Consider the following 22575-nt stretch of genomic DNA (forward strand, 5'->3'; position numbering starts at 1 on the left):
TGTAGTAAAAATCTAATATTGTAACAGCTCCAGCTGTCCATAATAATTCTACTGGGAAGAAAAAATGGCAGACAATTAAACAAGTTCTTTTTTTAAAATAAATTAATTTAGCTCCATCGCATCTAACTTTTCACATAATTTACTTTCAATCTGATTTCTAATGTACATTATAACATATTTTCTGAAGATTTTAAGTAAACATGATATTGGAAAAATCTATAAAGATGATAAATCTCTATCAAAAACAGTGGTTGAGAGGCCTGGTGTCACATGAAAAGTAAAACGTGTGACAAAGGTTGAGTGTGTCATACTTGAGAAAGGTCTGTGCTTCGTGCAGGTCTGGTGTGATCAGTAGGAAGTCGTCTACAAGTCTCATCAAACGCCTACAAGGAACAGCGAGAGACACAATAACACACGCAGTAGATTAAAAAAAACAAAACAAAACTACAATACAGAAAGACTGCCCTCTTCTGCTCCTGATCTGTTGTTACATCTCAAACACAGAGGGACGGTTTGCTGTACCCTTTCTTTTGAATAACGTCTTTGAACAGCACATTCTCCATGTGACCGTAGCAGAGACAGCAGAGCAGACTAGACACAACTGATCCCTGAGGAATCCCTCGACACTGACGGTACGTCCTGTAACACAGACAAACAAGAACAAATCCCAAGAGAAAAAGAATGTGGTCACATTCACTGATGAGGTATGACCAGATGCACACAGGTTTGTTTGGTTTTTTTAAATGTAGTAGGATGCAGAGCTTACTTCTTCCCGTACTGAACAACACTGCCAGTCAGCATTTGGGTAAAGAACTGCAAGGCCTCTTTGCCATGAAGATCTGAGCAGAAATGCTGTGACAAAGAAAAAGTAATATGTTTAAGTGTGATGAGCATGGTTTGTTAAAAAAGTATAAATGATCCTAACCTAAACGAACATATATGAGGAGCCACCTGCTCTACCAAGATGGCGTGATGAACTTTGCCTGCTCTCTGCAGTGACATCAGAAACCCCTTCATGTTGGTGGATCCCATGTTATCCTCCAGGAAATCTGCCTGTGTCAACAAAAACGAAAACTCGGTCAAATAGTGTGTGCATATGTTCTTACGTGAGCATATTTGTGGGTATGACTGTACCTGTCTAACAAAGGTTTTTTTCAGGCCTTCGTGGGAATCTGCCCAGATCTTGGCATAGCGGCGGATGGTGACGAGCTCCTCCTGGACAGGTGACAGGGCCTGGCCAATCACTTCTATGAGTTTGTCATGTGGCAGACTCTCATAGGCTCCACTCACGTCCACCTTTAACACACAGAAAAGGCAGAATGAACCACCAAAAAATCCCCAGCAACAAAATGCTAAGAATAAAGAAGAAAAAATAGCAACTGGGGTTTCATTTAGTCAAACACGAAAGACATTTGTGCTTATCAAATGGTCAGAAATAACAGAAAATGCATAGATTTCACTCACTGAACACGGACTAATGCTTGCTGTTGTGCAAAGTCACACTCAAAGGTTCATTCTTAGCCTGGAAAACCCCTGATTTGTAGCTGCATTATCATTCAAATGAATATGACTGCATAAAATACTACTCATTCTCATGATGTAAGATCCTCTGCCAAGACAATTAAGTGTTAACAACTCGCCTTGACAAAATAGAGAGGCTGTGGTTTCTCCTTCTGGGCTGGCGTCAGAGAGCACAACACCTTGTGGATATCCGTCATCCCCCACACTGTGGAGCCCAGGAGGGACGGAGTGGAGCGCACGCAGGCTCGCAGCATGTCCAGCAAATCCCGGACACGTCCTCGGTAGAGCTGCAAGGAAAAGAAATAATGAACAACTCATGTATGTGTTCAGGTGAACATTAATGCCATCGTCAAAGTGTACCCTTGTTTTGGAATCTACTCCGATGACTCGTGTGATCGGTCTCATGCCATCAGTCTTGGGAATGAAGCGAAGGCGGGAGATGACGGTGCCTTTGGGGAGGGATGCCACCTGAGCTGGAGTCAACTCCTCCATCTGGCCTTTGGAGAGGTGAGCCCTGCATGACAATTATTTTGTAAGCTGACGTCCCATTGCTGCATGAATGTGGGTCTTTGTAGGTGACTACCGTGTGTGTATACCTAAAGGCCAAGTCTTGCAGTTTGGTCCAGACTTCCTGTCTGTAGAACCTGATGGCATTTTTCTGCCCGACACTTTCTGTGACATAAAAACAGGCTCGAACGAGGCCCATAACATAGCCTTCCAGTAGCCAGGCCAAAAACTGACCCAGGATCTGTGTCCGATATGCAAGTTCGCTGGGTGGGAAATGACCTGTGGATGGGAAATGTTTGGTTACATCAGTCGAAATACATAAAACAACAAAAAAGAAGAAGGAAAAAAAAAACATCAACGATAATCTCACCCGTTTTAATGATCTTCAACCAATCGCAGTCATTCACCTTCATTTTCCACATCAGTTCAGCGAGTGAGAGTCTTTCAAATTTGCCGCTGCGCAAGAAGCCTCTCACCCTGGCTAAGAAATTAATTCTGTTTTGGTCGGAGCCCCACAGCTCTAGTGGGATCACAGCAGAGAGGCAATCCCTGATAAACAGGTAGACCCGGTGAGGCGCACAGTACTGTGGTAGGAGGGAGTTAATTTCTCCCTGTGCTGCACTGCTCTCCTCAACCACTGGGCACATCCTCCGCAGTATTCTGCTGTAGGGACATCGCCTGTGTTGTTGTAGCAGCTGATTAAACAGCGGAACCATGTTAAAGAAGCGCCGAGGGAGTTTTTTTGGCTTCCTCTCTAGCCCGTTTAAATAAACCAGTCCTTCAAAGAAGATGACTCTTACCAAATCTTGCCCCTGCAGCCTTCTGGATACATCAGCGCTCTTCTTCCTCCTGTTGAGAAGGAAGCCTCGCATGCCTCTGCCTCCGTACATGAATCCCAGTGTGCGGAAAAAACACTGTGAAGGTGGCAAAGGAGGGAAAATCCCTGATTTCCAGCAAGAACCACCCTCCAAGGGAAGTAAAGTAGTTGGCATTTCAACGGACTGTTTGAAATCAGTCGCGCTATTTTCCATAGTTTTCATAGATAGTGTTGATTCCACAGGCATGGGCTGTCCCTTCTCCACTCTCTCATCGCAAACCTGTTGAATTTTCTGTTTGTGTTCATGGTATGCCACACGGCTCCTCTTTCTTGAACAAGTCATAATGTCCTCCTCATCTTCATCAGTTCTCCTCTGTCTTTTCCTCATCTTTGCTCTTACATTCCTTCCCTTCCTCTTCTTACCCACTGCAGGATTCTCCACTGTGTGCCTCCTTTTCAAAATCATTGAGCTTTGATACCTTCGAGACAGAGTACAATTATGCTTCCTTTGTCGAAGCTGGAGAGAAAACCCACTGGAGGCGGTGGTCACGGACATTCTGTCATAGACTGGAAGACCGCACACCTGGAAAACACATGACGGAGGAACTGCCACAAACACAGAGCATCTCTCCAGAAGGTACCGTGTGAGGTCTGTGCCGAGACGAACCGTGACTTTCTTCCACAGGTCACTGCCGTGGATGTAGGCAGCACTTTGAGTCACATCGCCTTGGAATTTGAACTGATCAGCGTCCCGATCCTCCCGAGCCAGAGAGAGATAGCTATAGCCGTGTGCCAAGACGTTTTTTTTTCTTTTTCTCTTCAGGCTGTTGAGCACAAAAGCCAGGAGCTCAGGCAGAGTGCAGATCTGTGGAAAGCATAAAATACATCACATTAACATAAGAAAAGACCGTCTCTCAATTAAGTGATTAAATCCTGACATGCTCGTTTAAATTTTGCTTCTAGATAACATAAAATTATTTCTTCTCAAAGTGTCCTATAAACCTGGTAGGGTAGTAGTTTGCACATCTCAGGAAATGCGATGTGAAGTGAGGCAAATTAACGCAAACACAGCTTATTAGTACTTTTTTGCTGCTTGACACAATTCAACTTGCGAGGTCGCTATTTTCATGACTAATCTTCAGAAGCAGTGTGTCAGACAGAACATAATTTATTCCAATTTAAGGGTTTTTGTATTCACAGATTTCTTTAAAAATGTAGCAAAAACTAAAACAACATCATTGTTTTGGAAATATTCCTGCCACAAATGGATGATGTTGACCAAAAGTAGGTACAGTTGAAACCTGAAGTTTACATACACTGTATACAAAGACATAAAACCTTTTTTTCTGACTGTCTGACATTAAATCAGACTAAACTTTTCCTGTTTTAGGTCAGTTAGGGTTACCAAAATTATTTATATTTGCTAAATGCCAGAATAATGAGAGAGAGAGAATCTTTTAGAGATTTTTTTATTACTATCTTCAAAGTCAGAAGTTTACATACACCAAGATTACTATGCCTTCAAACTATTTGGGAAAGCCCAGATGATGATGTCATGGCTTTGGAAGCTTTTGATAGGTTAATGGTCAACATTTGAGGTAATTGGAGACACACCTGTGGATGTATTTTAAGTCACACCTCAAAAACACTGCTTCCTTTTGTGACAACATGGAAAATCTAAAGAAATCAGCCAAGATATCAGGAAGAGAATCGTGGACCTCTACAAATCTGGTTCATCCTTTGGTGCAATTTCCAGATGCTTGAAGGTTCCACGTTTATCTGATCAAACAATTATACACAAGTATAAACGACATGAGAATGTCCAGCCATCATACCGCTGAGGAAGGAGACGGGTTCTGTGTCCCACAGATGAAGTGTTTTGGTGCAAAATATGCGTATCAACCCCAGAACAAAAGTAAAAGCCCTGTGAAGATGCTGCTGAAGCTGTTAAGAGAGTGTCATTATCCACAGTGAAGCAAGGCCTGTACCGACATGGGCTGAAAGGATACTCAGAGAGGAAGAAGACATTACTCCAAAAAGAACATAAAAAAGCCAGATTACAGTTTGCAAAGTTTGCAAGTGACAAAGACCTTCATTTTTGGAGACAAGTCCTGTGGTTTGATGAAACTAAAATAGAACTGTTTGGTCATAATGACCATCTTTACATTTGGAGGAAAAGGGGGACGCTTGTAAGCCTGAGAACATCATCCCAACTGTGAAGTACGGGGGTGGCAGCATCATGTTGTGGGGGTGTTTTGCTGCAGGAGGGACTGGTGAACTTCACTAAATAGATGACATCATGAGGAAAGAACATTATGTGGAAATATTGAAGCAACATCTCAAGACATCAGCCAGGAAGTGAAAGCTTGGGCGCAAATGGGTCTTCCAAATGGACAATGACCCGAAGCATACCGCTAAATTAGTTACAAAGTGACTTCAGGACAACAAAGTCAATGTTGTGGAGTGACCATCACAAAGCCCTGATCTCAATACTGTAGAAAATGTGTGGGCAGAGCTGAACAGACGTGTGGAGCAAGGCAGCCAACAAACCTGACTCAGTTCCATCAGTTCTGTCAGGAGGAATGGGCCAGAATTCATCAAACTATTGTGAGAAGCTGGTGGAAGAATACCCAAAACATTTGACCCAAGTCATACAGTTTAAAGGCAATGCTACCAAATACTAGGAAATGTATGTAAACTACTGACTTTGAAGGAAGCAACAAAAAATTATCTCTCATTATTCTGGCATTTAGCAAATACAAATAATTTTGTTATTACCAACTGACCTAAAACAGGAAAAGTTTAGTCTGATTTAATGTCAGATAGTGAGAAAAAAAAAGGTTGTGTGTCTTTTTATACAGTGTATGTAAAGTTCTGGTTTCAACTGTACTGTGTCCGCAAAGTGCTTCCATGTGATAGTTTTTAATAGCAGTACAANCAACTCCACTAACAATTAGCATGACAGCTAGCACAAGTTATACTGTTTAAAGACTCTCCAGAAATAGCTATTAAATGTCTCTCTGTAAAACTGTCATGAAGGATATTTTGTAAATATATAATATATATATAAGGTAAAGGGTACCTGGTTGCAGCTTGGTATTTGCTGTAGCTCCTTGTCAAAACACACAAAAACGCCTCTGACGAACAATTTGAAGCGGTTTGTGTCTGACTGCTCGATGAGAACTGCTCTCTGTCCCTCTCTGAACACGACGCTGCTCGCAAACTCCTCCAGGGTCTGTACGTGCCGGTACAGGAGCCGGAGAGTGTCGAGCACACCGGACATGTCAGTAGCTGACATGGTGACTGCATGGAGCCGCTGTATTAGCTCAACTCCGGACAGGGAGCTTCAACAGCTTGCGTTGAGCTATATTTGGCGTTTTAAGGGCCCGCGTTATCCTCAGCCAATAGGAGATCAGTTTACTTGGCGTGCCCAATCAGATAGCCTCATATACCAGCGGTGATGTCACAGCTAACCAATAGCGAGCAGGTAAAGGAATGTTGTGTTTCTCACGGCAACGGTGGGAATTGAGAAGCTCCACGTGCATTTAAGTGTGCTTTTAGGCCAAGGATCACAATTAAACTGATCACAAGTAATACTTACACATAGAATGTATTCCAGGATTTGTTTATGTGCCATTTCCTTAAAATTCCTGTTGAAAATAAGGATTTTGCACTGTTGACATCTTTATTTTGGAAAGCATATTTTAAAAGGCAAATGTCAAATTACCACATACCACATGTTTTTCATACTTGTAATTTGTTGTAGGCTTCCAGGGGTTTCCCTGCAAACAAATCAAATAAAACTCTGAATTAAATTTTGGAAGGCTTGTAGCTGAATATTGCCCCTTTTGTTTTGAGAAGCATAGCATGGATAAAATGCTCATTGAACATCTTTTCATAACCTTCTTTTGCTCTAGTACAAATACAGTGAAAAAAATGTCAACAAAGCAAACAATGGTCTACTTTTCTGACTTTGAGGAAAAAAAATAAAAATGTCAAAAACATTTCTGAGGTGTTCAGCTGATGACAAATGTCGACCATCTACTGAGGAAAAGTATGATGATCAGATAGTATGACCAGGACACAGAAACTCCTCTGATCACCTACTATTAAACACCACTTTAAAAATGCAGCTTTGTTCCAATGAAAAGATACCACACATGACATGAAAAAGGTGAGGATGAGCTGTTGACTTGCTGGATGCTGGCTGTCAGTTAGGGCTGAAACCAGGACTTTGAATGTCCACAAATCCCCTATTTGTTGTCTAAGAAATGGTTTCAGACAGCTTGGTGCACAGACAATCTGCCTCATAATGCCTTGGATGGACGTGTCCAACAACGTGGTCTTGTCCACAAAAATATCTGCTTCAGAAGATTCAGCATTCCACAAGCAACGACAACAATGTAATTAGGTCTATGCAAAAGCAAATTATACTCTTAACTCAGTGTGGTTTCTGACCCCGCTCTCGATGTGCCCATCTATATTTCCAAGTCATACTCTGTCGTTCCATGACCTGTGTTCTCTTGTAGAAATGCAGGGTGTTGGAACAACAAACAATTATTCCCCTATGTTGAAAAGAACAGATGAAATGTAATCAAACATTACATGCAGCGTTAATATTTTTTTGTTCAGGGTAACAAACAGAGATGAGGTAAGATACAAAAAGCACATGCTATTGAGAATTTGGCAAAAAACTAGGGGACTGTTGAAAGAAGTAAATAGATATATTACTTATACTTATACTACAAGATTGAATTTCCCTTCTGGTATAAATAAAGTATTTTTCATTTCATTTCATTTCATTTCATATGCCTTTGAATTGGATGAGATCAAGAATTAATCTGTGGTGTATCCATTTTAGTTTTTCATTTATTAACCGTATAAATGTGTGTTTATAAGTGTGACAATGAACAAATATCTTATTTCCTGCAGCACTGCTTCCCTCTGCCGGTTATCACCAGCACGCGCTCAGCTCCTGCGCTGTGATTGGTGGAGAGACGTCCCTCGCGCTTGTACTGAGCGCGCGAATGCTCCCACTTCTCCCACAGCCGGCTGCTGGGTTAGCTAGCTGTTAGCTTAGCGTCGTTCACACTATGGTTTAAACACCACCGGGGCGGTCAGCTAGCAAACCGGAGGACGGCCTGGGACGAAGCTCACTGCTACCGCATCACAATTTACCGCGAGTCTCTGTGTTGTGGTCGCTACTGAAGATTCAGACAATGGCAGACAAAGAAGGTAAGATTAATTTCCTTGTGGCCAGCAATGAAAAAAAAAACTGCGTTGTCGTAGGTAGCTATCCGGCTAGCTTAGGTAGCAGCTAAAGGAAGCTGCTATATCCCTCATGCTAGCCCTTATTAATTAACACAAGCCAGGTATAATTTCAATTTGTGAAGGTTTACACGCTCGGTTTCAAGGTTCGGTTATTGTTTTCACAGTGTTCCCACAAGTTTGTGTAGTATTGTCTGTCCTAAGCAGAACACAAAGGGTTAGCATGGCTGTCTTCTCACGTCTAATAGGTATGCTAATGCTGTCGCGACATAGCCAGGAAACTTCACGGTGAGATGTTTCTGAAAACCCACATCCTGCGACACAATATGTATTAGTCGGATCGGCAGCTAATTTATGGGGCCTTTATTGGCTACGAAGACAATCCACGCAGTTGTTGATATGGCGTCGCAGCATTAGCATTTGCTCACATCGGTGCTATATTGGGATTTGTGAGGCGGGGAGCCCTTGAGGCTCATAGACCAGGCTGCAGACAGGAGAAAATGGGACTGATTCTTTAGTCCAAAGTAATTCATGTGGAAACTGTACACGTTAGGTTTTATAGATGTGCATTGTTGAGGGGGGAAAATGAAAATCGTTTCTGAGTTTTTGACGCCGAGCATTGTTAAAGCCTTTTGTTTTGAAACTAAAATCTAAATACCCTCTATCTCGATAGTATGGGTGAAATATCAGAGTCGGCTCTCTCAAATTCAACCCTATAGCTATTTACATAGTCAGGTACCACTACAAACTCATTTTTGTTTTATGTCATCTTTGTATTTAATGTACCATTCAGTAGTTTGGATGCTGCAATGTGTTAAATGCTTCTCAAGAAGAACAAAAGTATGAGCTCTGTGAAGCACTTTGAAGTTACAGAGAACCAAAAATAATACAACAATTCATACTGGACACAAAAAGCTTTGTTCCCAGTGACTTCATCGTGGCGGCTGTGAATCTGTCCACAACATCTGTTTGCTGTGTAGTTAAAGCGTTTAGGTCAATAAAGCTGCTTATGATCACAATGACAGGATGTAAATAGTTCACAGACTTTACATGTATAGATTGCCCTGCTGTGTGATGTTATATCTGTTTAAAAAAATAAAATAATATAAGGCAACATTCTTCATTTGTCTGTTCAGGGCACAGCAGAGTTTGCAAGAAAATTACAAGTGTCGTGTTAGTATGTGAGTTGGCAAAGTTGCGTTTTACTGACAACAGGGCACGATTTGAGGTGAAAATCATCTTAGGTGGTCTCTGGCCCAAATTAATCCCTGACTAAATTCTTGACTATCAGAGAGATACAAGCTTTCTTGCTGTTAAACTAACAACCTTAGGCAGTAAAGGCAATACTGTAAGAGATTGCTGACGGTATTTTATTGTATTTTCATGTACATTCACAATAAATGCATCTTTAATCTTTATAGCCATATCACACAAGTGTTTGTACTAAATACATATACTGAAAAGTCGTTGTGTAACCAATCATTCATCCTGCTTCTTTCATTACTTCATTCACTCTAGGTGGTGCATTTGATGATGCAGTGGAGGAGAGGGTGATCAACGAGGAATACAAGATCTGGAAGAAAAACACTCCCTTTCTCTATGACCTGGTTATGACCCATGCCTTAGAGTGGCCCAGCCTCACGGCTCAGTGGCTGCCTGATGTCTCCAGGTAGGAACTTTTACACAATGAGACAGTAGTAATTCTTTAAAAATACAAACATGCACGCTTTCACTAAATGGAAGTGATTAAACCTTTTTTCTGTTTACCAGGCCAGAGGGGAAGGATTACAGCGTGCATCGACTGGTGTTGGGCACTCACACGTCCGATGAGCAGAATCACCTGGTTATTGCAAGCGTCCAGCTGCCCAATGATGATGCCCAGTTTGACACCTCGCATTATGACAGTGAAAAAGGAGGTTGGTGACCTGTACATGCCAAATAACTGCATATTAGACAGTTCAGCTTTTTAGTTATATTTAACAGGTCCATGCAGTGGATACAATGCACGCTGTCTTTGTTGGAATCTGTGTATTACAATTGTGTTTTGTTGCATATCCCTGAAGAATTTGGAGGCTTTGGCTCAGTCAGCGGCAAGATTGATATAGAAATCAAGATCAACCATGAAGGAGAGGTGAACCGTGCCCGCTATATGCCCCAGAACCCCTGCATCATTGGCACTAAGACCCCCACCTCGGATGTGCTGGTGTTTGACTACACCAAACATCCCTCCAAGCCAGGTACATAGATCACACACAGTATTAAGAAGCACTGCTGACGGTGACATGTTGTTGAACTTTTGGTTAAAATAAAGTGGGGTGATTGTTAAATTTTTAAAATACAAAAAAAGTGTTAAAATGGACAGTGAATTAATTTTGTTGTCCACAGATGTTTCTGGAGAGTGTCACCCTGATCTGCGTCTTAGAGGCCATCAGAAAGAGGGCTATGGTCTCTCATGGAATCCAAATCTGTCAGGCTCTCTCCTAAGTGCATCAGATGATCATGTAAGAAAAGCTTCAAGTTTAATTGTTAAGAGATAACATCAAGTATCTGTCCATATATTGGACATTTTATTGCACCAGCAGTTTTAGTGACACATATTTTTACTGTCAACTCATGCTGCCTTTCATGACATTAAGAAGTGTTGTGAAATAATGTGTTGCTTTTGGTGTCTAACTCCTTCATCTGTAGACAATCTGCCTGTGGGACATCAGCGCTGCACCAAAGGAGGGCAAGATAGTTGATGCAAAGACGATCTTCACAGGTCACACTGCTGTGGTGGAAGACGTCTCTTGGCACCTGCTTCACGAGTCACTCTTTGGATCAGTAGCAGATGACCAGAAGCTCATGATGTAAGAATCACACTGACAAGTCAAATATGATGGGCAGCTGAAGGAGTTCAAATGAAAAGTTATGTGAGCTGACTCGATCATCTGTTAACTTTCAAATAACGCTAAGGGCTGACCACCACCTCGCCTCTTTTCACTTTAGCTGGGACACTCGCTCAAACAATACCTCCAAACCCAGCCATGCAGTCGATGCCCACACAGCAGAGGTCAACTGTTTGTCATTTAACCCTTACAGTGAGTTCATTCTTGCCACTGGCTCCGCGGACAAGGTAATGACACGTACCACCACATCTTGGTTGTTATTTTAATCATGAATTCACAGCATGGACTATAATTTTGATATCATTTGCGTTTGATTAGCTTACGACTAAATGAATACTGATTATATTGTCACAATTATGCAACTGCAGTGTTACCACAGAGCTCAAGTAAATCTGGCAGATGTGTATAATGCCTCTGTCCCTCCTGCAGACTGTGGCTCTTTGGGACTTGAGAAACCTGAAACTGAAGCTGCATTCCTTTGAATCACACAAGGATGAGATCTTCCAGGTAAGACATGTATGAACTTTCTTGAAACAAGGATAGTGGGGTGGCTTGTGTAAAAATCTGTATGATCAGCTAAAAGATTAAAATTCTTTAAACTTTTTGACTTCCCTGATGGATAAGTCAAAAAGTTCTAACTCTAAAGCTCTCCCATTTGCTCAGAAAACACATGGAGTCTCAGATTAACTTTCCTAACAATTCTTTGTGATTCCAGTTGACCTAACTTCTGTCCTTTGACTGTTTTTTCAGGTTCAGTGGTCACCTCATAACGAAACCATTTTGGCATCCAGCGGAACAGACCGCCGCCTCAATGTCTGGGACCTCAGGTAAAGAACTTGACATTTTACCCGTCTTGTGGTGATGTCCACTGACCTATGAAAGGATCATCTCGCCCACACCTCACATGCCATGTTGTGCTATATTTGTGACAACGCATCAACATCAGACTTTAAAAAAAAAAAGAAAAAAGGTTCTTCTCTTGAATTCAGTGCATCTCCTTTAGGTAAAATACAAATAAGACTGTACCGAAATCCCTCACTTGCTGAACGTCTGCTTATCGATTCACATTACAATTTACTGATGTTGTCGAAACGGCTCACATGCAGACTAAGGCAGACTTTAGGTGTGCAGATAGTTTCCCCTCTCAGGTAAAGCCAAGCATCAACTCAATTAGGCATGTGACCGAAAAAAATGTTGAAAACAGTGAAATACAACATTCTTATGTAAAAAAGTATCCATGTTGAAATCATGTTTTGTTTTCTACATTGGCTGTTTTCTGTTCGTGGAGTTTTTTTATGTGCAGTTTGATATGACTGAAGCTCTTATTTTATACATCAGTATCACAGTTGAACATGCTAACTTAATTGAAGGAAGCCAAAATTCTTATCACGATAAAAATTCAGTTAGTTGTACGGTCCTACGTACTGCAGTTCTGTTATTGGAAATATGGCTTCTGAAAAATGGACTCCTTGAAGTCATTCCATTTCTGAAAGATTTCAAACATTTAAATCGCAATGTGCCACAGTTGTAGCTGCATCCAGCTGAACCTGTGGGGCTGGTCATATTGTAACATGGTTTATTAACTGGTGTATCTGCTTTTGCAGTAAAATTGGAGAGGAGCAGTCACCAGAAGATGCAGAGGATGGCCCGCCTGAGCTGCTGGTGAGTGTTATTGAAGCCTGCGCATGTTTTGTGTCTTTATTGATACAATCATCTTGTGTTGATAGATAACATCGTGCTAATGCATCTTTTTACTAGTTCATCCATGGAGGCCACACAGCCAAGATCTCAGACTTCTCCTGGAATCCCAACGAGCCTTGGGTCATCTGTTCCGTGTCTGAAGACAACATCATGCAAGTCTGGCAAATGGTAAGGCAACTGTGATCACATTTTACTAAAGCATGTCGCTTATGGATAGTCAGAGAATGTGGTTATTACGTTCTATTGCATTGTCTTAAAGAGAAATGGATTCCCTTGAAGACAAGATACAGGGTAGTACATTGTCTGACATCATGTTAAGGTCACAGACAGGCAGCTGCTGTCAAGGTCCCAAGTGTCCTCCCATAACAATAACGTGCATCAGAGCAGCCAGGGAAAAGTCGTTTGAGGTTCCTGACATTTCAGCTACAAAGAGAAAATCTCAGCCAAGAACTTTTTTTTTGTAGCATTTGAAATGTTTCAGTGAGAGAAAATGAGGAGACTCAATAACCAGAATGGTGAGTGTACTAACCCATTTGTGTGTGCCATCAGTAATCCTTTTCATACTAAGAACACTCGTCTATATTGTAAGACTGTACTGTAGTAAATGTCAGGAAAGCCAGCAGTTACAAAATGTAGTGTGTCAAATGTGGCTCTTTGGAAACCTCACAGCAAAGGTGCCAGATTCATTTCAGAACTCTGGGAGCCGAAAAAAAAAAAAAAAGCATGCACACATTTTTGTTTGTGTGTGTGAGACTGTGTAAAGCTTTCTGTTCCGTGTGTCTTAGTGCTTCAGAGGTCAAAGCAAACCAGATATCCAGCACGTAAAATGACTTTTCTATGCTTTAACAGCTTTTACTCACCGTTTGGAGAGCTGAGTGTTAAACTACACCAAACATCTAAAACTGTATCTGTCACGGTTCCCTGGAAGTATTTTGGTGTGTGTGGTGTGTTTTCAACAACACTGGCGCTTGGTTACGGAATGTTCTTAGAAATGGCCTATTAAAGGATGAAATTATAGGAATTTAACATTTTCTGATCTTCCTCCAGTCTTCTGTGAGTGCATGTTGCCTATTTATAATTTAGACAGAATGCTGCTCTGTCACTTTTTGACCCGACTGTGCCTGTAGAACTTAAGCTTTTCTGAGCCCGCGGGTCACGTAGATCGGTGGGATTTGCAAATCACAAACCACTAGTTTCCCAGAGTTTGTCTCCCAGGATGTTCTGTTGTCTTTCCATTTGATTTACCTCCTCAAATGCAGACTTCACTTTCAATAACTATGGCCAACCATTAAACTGAAGTGACCTACTGTTGGTCATATAGTGGTTCAGTGGTGTAATGTGAGTTTCCAGAGAGTCAGCCTCACAAACGTGAACAAACTTGTCTGCAGCAGATGAATATGCAGGTGATAGGTCAGCCAGGAAGTATGATACTGCATGAGAGACAGTGGCTTAAAAATAATAGGGGACTGGGGTGTAAAGTGTGCCCCTCTACTTCCAGCTCACTTGCCTAACAGTTAATCTTCTGGATTGTGTTGCAATCACAAATTGCCAGTGACTTGTAAATATGTGTAAAGCTGAATGACTGACACACTGTTTCTCCTTTTAGGCTGAGAACATCTACAACGATGAAGATCCTGAGGGTACCACAGACCCTGAAGCCACAGGCTAACATGTCCGCCTGCTGCGCGCATTTACCTGCAGCCTCTTCACAAACCGTCACCTCAGTAGTTCGACGCAGCTGTTTCTTCCATCTGCTCTGCTTTACCAGTGGGACACTGTTACGCTGCAAGACTGAAAGGAGAGTCATCGCTTGTAGCCATTCCCGCATTCGGAATACTCAAAGCGAGGACCTCTCCTTTCACTAACTTGCTGCCTGAAGGATGTCACCCATGGTTTTTGCAATGTACCTAAAATATGAATATTTTTATAATCAAATTGGCTCTTCCTTGTACACTGAAATGTTTTGCAAAATGCTTTTTCAAATACAAAAAAAAAAGGTGATCATACGGACAGCCTAATATTGTTGGAGGGAAAAAATGTTTTAAGTAAAAAACGCCAGCCAGCATTTGACGCATTGCACAACATAAGCCGTGTTTCCATGTATTTTTATGCACATTTTGAAGCATTTAGAAATGTTAATGGAAACAGCAAATTGGGGATTTTTTTTTTTTGAAAGAGAAAAACAGTTAAAACAGTGAAAACACCTTTTCCAAATAAGTTTTGATGTAGTGAACATTTAACTCACAAGACTGATGAGCTGTTATCGCTTATTTTCATCTCCTTTTTTTATTTTATTTTTTTGCCTCTGGACAGCGTAGCCAATACCAGCTGACATGAAACAGTAAATGTTCCGGTTTTTACAGCAGCTGTTTGAATTAAATTAGAGTGAATCTGTATTTGAAACTGTCTGTTTGTGTTCCCATCTTCCCTTGCCTCATTCATACATAACTCATTTAAGTGTCGTATAGATTAGCGGACAATTTCCTTTTTCTATGTTTAATATTTTGCATTTGTACAGTGAGATCATTCTTAATAAATTGTCTTTAATCTCTCTTTGCACTTCACGTATTTGCTGGTGTTTTTATAGAATAGCGTTTACATATTTGCTAAGTGGGTCGGCGTCTTGCTAACCGTGGAGGTATTTTTAAACAATCTCTTATTATCCTTTTAGTGAAAGTGCCAGTAATGACTCATGGCACTTTCCTCAGACCTGTTTTGTGTGTCTGCTGTGACGTCTTGGTGCTCTTTACTTTGTTATTAAGTCCTCGCTGTTAAGTTCCTCAGACATGTTGCCCTTATAAGTACATGAAGCCCTCTCTGCTCTTTAGAGACGAATATTAACTCACCAGTCCTGCTCAGATTATAGGCCTTTATTCATAACAAAAGTCTCTACATGCTGCAGTCTAGTTCATCTTTACAAACTTCTATAAAACAATTGTCAATCCTAGTTTTTTTTTCTAACAAAATCATGTCTATACGTGTAAAGTGCATTAATTCAATCCTTGGATTTCACTATGTTGCAGATACAAAATACTGAAAATTTTTATAAAAGAGCTTTTTTCTTTCTTTCTTTCTTTTTAAAAATCAACAACACAAAATCATGTTTTCTTGTCCTGGTCACACTTGTTGTGGTCCTCGATGGCAGCCCTGTAAGAAAAACAATGAAGTTATAGCTATGACCTTAAAAGCTTTAATGCATGGTACAGACATGATAAGTAACTCACCTGTAAAGCAGGAGTTTCTTGGTAAGGCGGTCTCTCAGCTCCTCCATCTCGTTGGTGTTTCTCTTCTGAGTCTTTAACTCCATCTTGAGCTCTCTGCTCCTCTCCTCCAGAAAATACACCGTCTCCTAAACAGGCAGGCAGCTTATGCACATGTATACTGCCCCATTCCAATGGTCCCCCAGTTGCTGCTTCTCCCTCATATATTTCTTTTATATATCATTTTTCTTTACACCCCTTTCATGCCTGTCATTTTGCTTACCTTGTACTGCCCCACATCCTCTCTTCTGTGTATGTGAATGAGTTTGAGTTTCTCCTCCAAACAAGCCTTCTGCAGTTTCAGTTTTTGTATCTCCTCTCTCAGAGGTCCCAGCTGGGCCCTCAGCTCCTGAGCCTGCTCTTTGGCTTTCACCAGTGCACCGGCTGTTGCCTCTCTCCTCTTCAGCAATGCCAGCAAAACAGGTTCATACCTGAAAATGCAAACAACTGAAGAGTTTGCAGTCCAAAAACTGTATCACCAGATTTTTATGCCTGAAAATGCAGTGTCAGCAAATGCCTGTGTGGTACGTGTGAAAATTAATGGGTGAGTACTCGAATACATCTTTTAAAAACAGGGTTTTAGGCAAAATCAGCACAAGAACGCTGACTGCACCTTTCCTCCAGTGCTTTCAGCCCGCCCTGCAGGTACTGCTGGATGTCCCCACATGAATGCCTCCTGCACTCGGTCAGCTCCTCCTGAGTGTTTGAGGTCTGCAAGGAGCTCTGGGCCTGAACCAGCACTTGAAGGTCTAACAGCTGCTGTTGTTGGGCTGACTTGAGCTGGCTGCCCTCCTCTGTCAGCTGGAGCACCAAGGAGTTCAGCTTCTCCTGGAAGATGAGAGGAAAGACATTTTCATGCAGGGCTTTGCTTGGCAACGTGCCACACAGATATCTGTTGAACAGGGTCTTACCTCTTCTCTCTTGAGCAGTTCCATCTCGCGGCGCTGGTTGTTCAGCGCGGCCTGACTGTGGGCACAGTCCCTGGCCATTGCAAACAGCTTCCTCTTCAGCTTCCTGAGCTCCTCCTGCAGCCCCTGTCTCTCCACATTCACCTTCCACATCCTCCTCTCCTCCTCTGCCCTCTCCTCCTTGAGGCTCTCTATCTCCCGCTTCCTCTCCTCCCTTCTTCCGTTTTCTTCCCTCTTCAGTATATTCATCAGTTCTGCCACTTTGCTGTCAATTCTCTCCTCCGTCTCTTCTTCTTCCTCATTTCTCCCCTCTCCCTCCTCTTGGCCTTTTTGCTGTCTTAGTTGCAGCACCTCCACCAGCAGCTCCCTCCTCCTTTTTTCTAACCGCTCCACCTCCTCTATGCAGGCCTCCATCCGGCTCCCCAGATCTCCTAATTCATTCGTACCAGATCCCACGTCAGTGGTGTCCATCTTGAGCTCATGTCTGTCTTCAGCTGACAATTCAGTGTCATCTACGTCAATCGCACTTCCCTCTCCCTTTGTTTCCGTGCCTTCATTAAACACATATTCCGTCTGCATCCCCTCGCAGTACATTGGATCGTCTTCTGTTGCATCAAGGGTTGTTGCTGGTCTTGAAAACCTTAATTGCATATCAAGGACCCCCTGATCTGTTTGGAAACTACCAGGCCTTTGCAGTCTCTCCAGTGAGAATCCATCCATGTTTTCACAGCTGTGAAAGGGATTTCGCTGGCTTCCATTTGTTGCAGAACCTACTGGCATTGTATTCCTGCTGTCCTCGGAAACTTCATCTCCTTCCACACGTTCACCAGGCCAGATTTCTAATTGCATTGGCTGGGTCTCCGACTTCAGGGGTCTCTCCTGCTGATTCGGCACCAGTGTCGTACCCCTGTAAAGATGATGATTCTTGCTTATTTGCACATATTCTTGGCTTTCTTCTGCAACCCAGTCCTGGGGCTCAAAATCCATTCCAGCCTCTTCCATACAGCTCTCCAGCATGGCCAACATCCCCAGAAGCTGCCCTTCATACTCCACCATGGTGTTGCTCAGTTTGTTGCCTGCTGACGTGAGAGGCATGTTGGTCTGGCGAGAAACTTCTGTGATGGTTCCACGCCTGTCAATGACGGTGCCCATGCTTTGTGACTGGTCTTGTGCTGGCTGGTCGACTGTACCGGCTCCGTCCATATGTGTGTCAATGTAGCTGGTGGAAAGATAGGCTTGAGGAGATATGCAGGTCTCTCCATAGCTTTCCGTTGTGACTTCCTGTTTGCCCTGACTGTGACTTGATTCCCTCAGACTTTGTTCTGTGTAACTTTCTGAGTAGTGTGAGCCAAAGGGAATACCTGTGAGCTCCTCACAGCTCTTTAGTAATTCATCCATCTCCTGCAGGTATGGCTTCATTAAAGTGGATTGTTTAAGCTGTTGTTCTGCGAAGGTGACTCCAGATAGGTGTGCCTTGCACTCTTTTTGATCCATGACGGTTCTGTCTTGCTCCCTTTCCTCTTCTTTGATGAAGAGTGGCTCCAACCCCGTAGATGAAATGTTCTCATCCAGATCATCCATGGGTATGGCTTAGTTCTTGTAGTCTGTTTTGATGTAGAAGTCTCCTTTAGAACCGTCTCATGCCTTGACAGAAGCACATGAATGATGTTAGCTGGTGCATATTAAAGCTGATAGCTGTAAATGTTGGCATCATGTTGCGTGTCACAAATAGTAGGCCTGGCCTGCACTGATGATGTGCTTGTGTTGGGTTAATATTTTGGGCAGGCTTGTTAGCTATGCTGATGCCATTAGCACATGTGGACATGTTGGAGCAGCGGGCACATTTTAGCAGAGGGTACGGTATTGACAGCTGTCCCCCTTTAGGCTGGACGCCCAGTCACAAACTCGCTGCCTGGTAATGGTCAGACACACACCTCAGACAAGCCTACTCATGCTTTTATTCTACTCTTGCAAACCGCAACACAACTAATATAAACACAGACAGATGTCTGTTGCCTGACGCTCCAACAAGTGGCATTACACAGATTACATTAGCCGGCAGGTTGTCATAACATGTCATTGTGCCTGCCACTGGATGGGCATTTGTACTTTCCCCCGGTGAATAATACAGCTGTAATTTTACTCTTTGAGGTGTTTGCCAAGACTGACCAGACTCTGCAAGAGTAAATTCATCAATTTGACCCAATAGTGTCATCAGACAGATTTGTAATGTAGAAAGGGCATGGAAGACAAGTGGGACATTCATGTGATAGCTCCTGTTACTTGGCCACAACCTCCACCAAGAAAGTTCAACACACAGCTTGTGTGTTTATGTGAAACTAGGTCAGTGTATGTAGATTGTAGAAGCCAGAAAGTTTGTTCTTCCTTTGACTTTACATGTCAGATCAAAAGTCTGAGGAAGACATGACAGTGACCAGCTGTCTTGCTGCAGGACAGGCGTTGGCACAACACACATTCCTTTTGAACTCGACCACCCAGAGAAAGCAGTGGCCTACATTTAATGACCAGGTTAAGCAGAACTGTTTCCCTCAGTTAGCAACAACACAATTTAAAAAGCCCTTCATTGTAAGCCCTATCTGACATGGATTTTTCAATTGCTAAAGTAATACGGACACATTTACTGAAACATTAGGAGACACATGAATGATTAGTGTCTGATTTTGAGTGTAATTTAAGTTTTTTCTGTTCTGTTCACAAGCCATCATTATGTCAACTTCAAATAGAATTGAACTTACCTCCAAGCATGTATCCCTGTTTCCTGTGTCCTTGTGCTGTATCCTAATGAGGAATCCGTAGAGCAAGAACAGCAGTTGTGGTCCAAACGACAAAGCAAAGAATGAGCGGGAGCAGTCAGTGCAGATAAATTAAGAAAGGAGGAGGGGAGCGGGGGGTAAAGACAGTTGACCCAGCCTCCTCTCTCTCAGTCGCTGTGTGCTGCTATGTGTGACCATGACTACCTTGGATCTGTTTAGGTTTATTAATAAACACTGGGAAGGGAGAAAGTGGAGCTGCAGCAGACTGTTTCAACCCCTGGGAGAGATAAAGGATTTGCCAAAATGGATTTTTAAGACTTACACCTGGTGGAAATATGTTGTTTATAACCTGTTAGTCTAATTTTATACTTGTGGAAAGGACTTTTCTAAAAAGGTTGCCATGGTTTTTTTTTTTTGTCAGAAAACCTGAGCTATGTTGCAGCATTCTGTTGTATTTCAGTGTATCTGAGTGTTTCATTTGTAATATCGAAAACAAGACTGCAAAACTAAAGAATCAGCGTTTAAACATGACCATCTTGGTTTTAGTAAAAGCAGCAGGATCAGGGAAGCCAAACGTATCTATTATGGTTGCTGAGAGGTTTGTGCGTGGGTTTATGGCGTGTGTGTTTATGCTGAAAGAACATGGCTCCGGGATTCCACTCATGCCTCCTAATTATCGACAAGTCTTTAAATAGCTGCCTGCACTTTTCTGATTACTTCCCTCGGGAGGATTGGTTTTCACCAAACTTCTGACCCCCTGCTATTGACCGTTGGACAGGTGGTCATCCTCTGGAGTCTGACGGTGACAAGGGAATGAGAGGGTTGCAAATGAAACGAAAAGCTGAGGCAAAACGATGAGTTTAAAAGGTTCCTTCTGCATGATGGAGATGATGAGGTGATGATGAAATGATGGAGATGGTGCAATGCGAGGAAAGATAGTACGAAGACGATTTTGCTGTGATCTGTATCTTGAGCTGGAAGGACTTTTTTTTCACCCCCAAAACTATGATTGAAGCTTATTTTATGCTCTCTTCTATGTAATGACATGTTAGCTTCAATTTTATGGGATATTTTTTTTGTTTTTTTTTGCCCTGGTTCTTATGTTTCATACCTCCCATTACACACTATTTGCATAGAAACACATCCGTCAGTCACCACTAGATGGCCTCACAGTTTAATATTAACTCCTCTCATGCTGAGGCTTACATTAGCAGGAATATTTTTGACTGCCTAAGGCTGGGGTGGGTAATCCCGGTCCTCGAGGGCCACAATCCTGCATGTTTTAGACGTTTCTCTCTTCCAACACACCTGATTCAAATGATCAGCTCATCATCAAGCTCTGCAGAAGCCTGACAACGATCCGGATCATTTGAATCAGGTGTGTTGGAAGAGAACTAAAACATGTAGGATTGTGGCCCTCGAGGACCAGGATTGCTCACCCCTGGCCTAAGGTGAAGAAACAGTTCTTTTCCCAGTTTTCTGTTGGCTGTTTCCGCATTACATGATAGTCATGACTGTGCTGTAAATATAAAATTACAGCACTATAGGCCCCTTTTTTCCCCCTTTTCTTTCTGGCTGTCTGTTTTATAATATCTCATTGAAAAGCTACTGCTAGAAAGAGAATGACAGACCTAAACAAGATTATTTTACAGCAAATCCCACTTCAGTTTGCATTAACTGACTCTTTTTTTTTTTTACTAAGCTTACTTTATTTGCAGTTAACACCCTGTAAAGTAGTGACTGTCATCCCTTTGAGATTCTGATTCAGCGTTTCCATAGCAAGATTATGTCCCTGGTGCTCAAGACGAGATGTAATGTTTATCTAATTCACCCTCGTTGACCACTTTATCTCCGTCTTTTGGCAAGTATAGGCTTCAGGAAAGAGGCAGTAATTTTCGTGACGTTATGTCCGAGGTTGTATCTGGTTCAGCACATTGTTTAAGACTGTTGTGATGATGCACACCCACACAGCCACTGGGACCCTAGAAGGGAACTCTAAGACTCTCCTTCACTTGCTTGCCATGAAAATGATCATGTTTTTCATTCTTCTTTGACTCTTTCATTTTCATTTCCTTTGGAGGGGATCATCTGTGTGAGCGCGTGGGTGTAAAGTCAGACAAGTGGGAAACCAAATATTTCAGGGGGTGTTGTGGTCGAGGGCCCAGTGTCCCACTGAGATGGGCCATATGCTGGACTTTCACTTGGACTGGTCTGTCACTGTCTGCTCCAATCTGTAGCACGGTCCAAACTCACCAGAACATCCTGTCAGTGTGTCCTCCTCTTCCTTCTGTTTTCTCTTCTCTTTCCTCCCTTTAACTGTCTCACCAGCAGCAGTAAGGCATCACTATAAAATGAAAGATAAAGTCACAGATGTTTTTTTTTATTGTTCAGCCTCTAGTATCCCTTTTTACAGAGACGTGAAACAGACAGGGTGACTGAAGTTTATATTGGTCAAATTTCTAATCTCTTCTGCCATTTGGAGCTGTCAGTATTTTTTGGCTCTCTATCAGACTTTGGTGTAGGACCACCTATGATGACCACTATACAAGATTTTATCCACTAAATCTCTTCATAACATGCCTAAATTAAAAACGTAATGTTGACATGATCCATTGTCAGCCATAAAAAAAAAAAATCCAAGAATAGCTTGGAAACAGAAACTCTCATAACCCACTCCCTTATGGGTGGTTCCATTCTGGTTCTACTCAGTGTTTTGTGGTGGTCTCACCACATCTGGCCTTCAAGGATTTAAGATCTTTCCATGTTTGATTTAATAAAAATGGAAGATTAAGACATTACTGCCAAATAAAGGCAATGAGAAATAGTAGTTCATAAAATATAATCGGTCACATTAGAACACTAACAAACTGTCATAGTTACACTGATAGTTTAAAAAGTACTTTATTTAGATAATTATGAGCATATTTAGAG

The 22575-nt window shown here is 42.1% G+C and overlaps 3 protein-coding genes across 3 annotated transcripts in view; 1 reads left to right on the top strand and 2 right to left on the bottom strand.

The window, feature by feature from the left end:
* The window catches only part of tert (telomerase reverse transcriptase), an 11592-nt gene extending 5449 nt beyond the window's left edge, over positions 1–6143 (bottom strand). The window contains exons 1-10 of the mRNA XM_008287610.1: positions 5928–6143; positions 2399–3710; positions 2118–2307; positions 1882–2035; positions 1641–1808; positions 1135–1296; positions 952–1053; positions 767–852; positions 523–639; positions 312–383 (exon numbers count right to left, since the gene is read on the bottom strand). Coding sequence (XP_008285832.1) covers positions 312–383; positions 523–639; positions 767–852; positions 952–1053; positions 1135–1296; positions 1641–1808; positions 1882–2035; positions 2118–2307; positions 2399–3710; positions 5928–6143 — 2579 coding nt within the window. The remainder of the gene's footprint in view (positions 1–311; positions 384–522; positions 640–766; positions 853–951; positions 1054–1134; positions 1297–1640; positions 1809–1881; positions 2036–2117; positions 2308–2398; positions 3711–5927) is intronic.
* A 1728-nt stretch (positions 6144–7871) lies between these two features.
* On the top strand, positions 7872–15261 carry rbbp4 (retinoblastoma binding protein 4). Its single transcript, XM_008287611.1, has 12 exons — positions 7872–8080; positions 9632–9782; positions 9884–10029; positions 10177–10350; positions 10499–10614; positions 10802–10962; positions 11102–11228; positions 11431–11508; positions 11752–11828; positions 12606–12663; positions 12760–12870; positions 14309–15261. Exons 1-12 carry the CDS (start codon positions 8065–8067, stop codon positions 14369–14371), a joined length of 1278 nt encoding a protein of 425 aa, XP_008285833.1. The 5' UTR covers positions 7872–8064; the 3' UTR covers positions 14372–15261.
* A 296-nt stretch (positions 15262–15557) lies between these two features.
* sync (syncoilin, intermediate filament protein) lies at positions 15558–19726 on the bottom strand. Its single transcript, XM_008287613.1, has 6 exons — positions 19627–19726; positions 16874–18514; positions 16576–16790; positions 16186–16393; positions 15927–16051; positions 15558–15849 (listed from the first exon to the last, which is right to left on the bottom strand). The coding sequence occupies exons 2-6, from the start codon at positions 18449–18451 to the stop codon at positions 15801–15803; spliced, it is 2175 nt and encodes a 724-aa protein (XP_008285835.1). The 5' UTR covers positions 18452–18514; positions 19627–19726; the 3' UTR covers positions 15558–15800.
* Between the last annotated feature and the right edge of the window lie 2849 nt (positions 19727–22575).

Source organism: Stegastes partitus, unplaced genomic scaffold (assembly GCF_000690725.1).
Source record: "Stegastes partitus isolate 25-593 unplaced genomic scaffold, Stegastes_partitus-1.0.2 Scaffold509, whole genome shotgun sequence".
Classification (NCBI taxonomy): Eukaryota; Metazoa; Chordata; class Actinopteri; family Pomacentridae; genus Stegastes; species Stegastes partitus.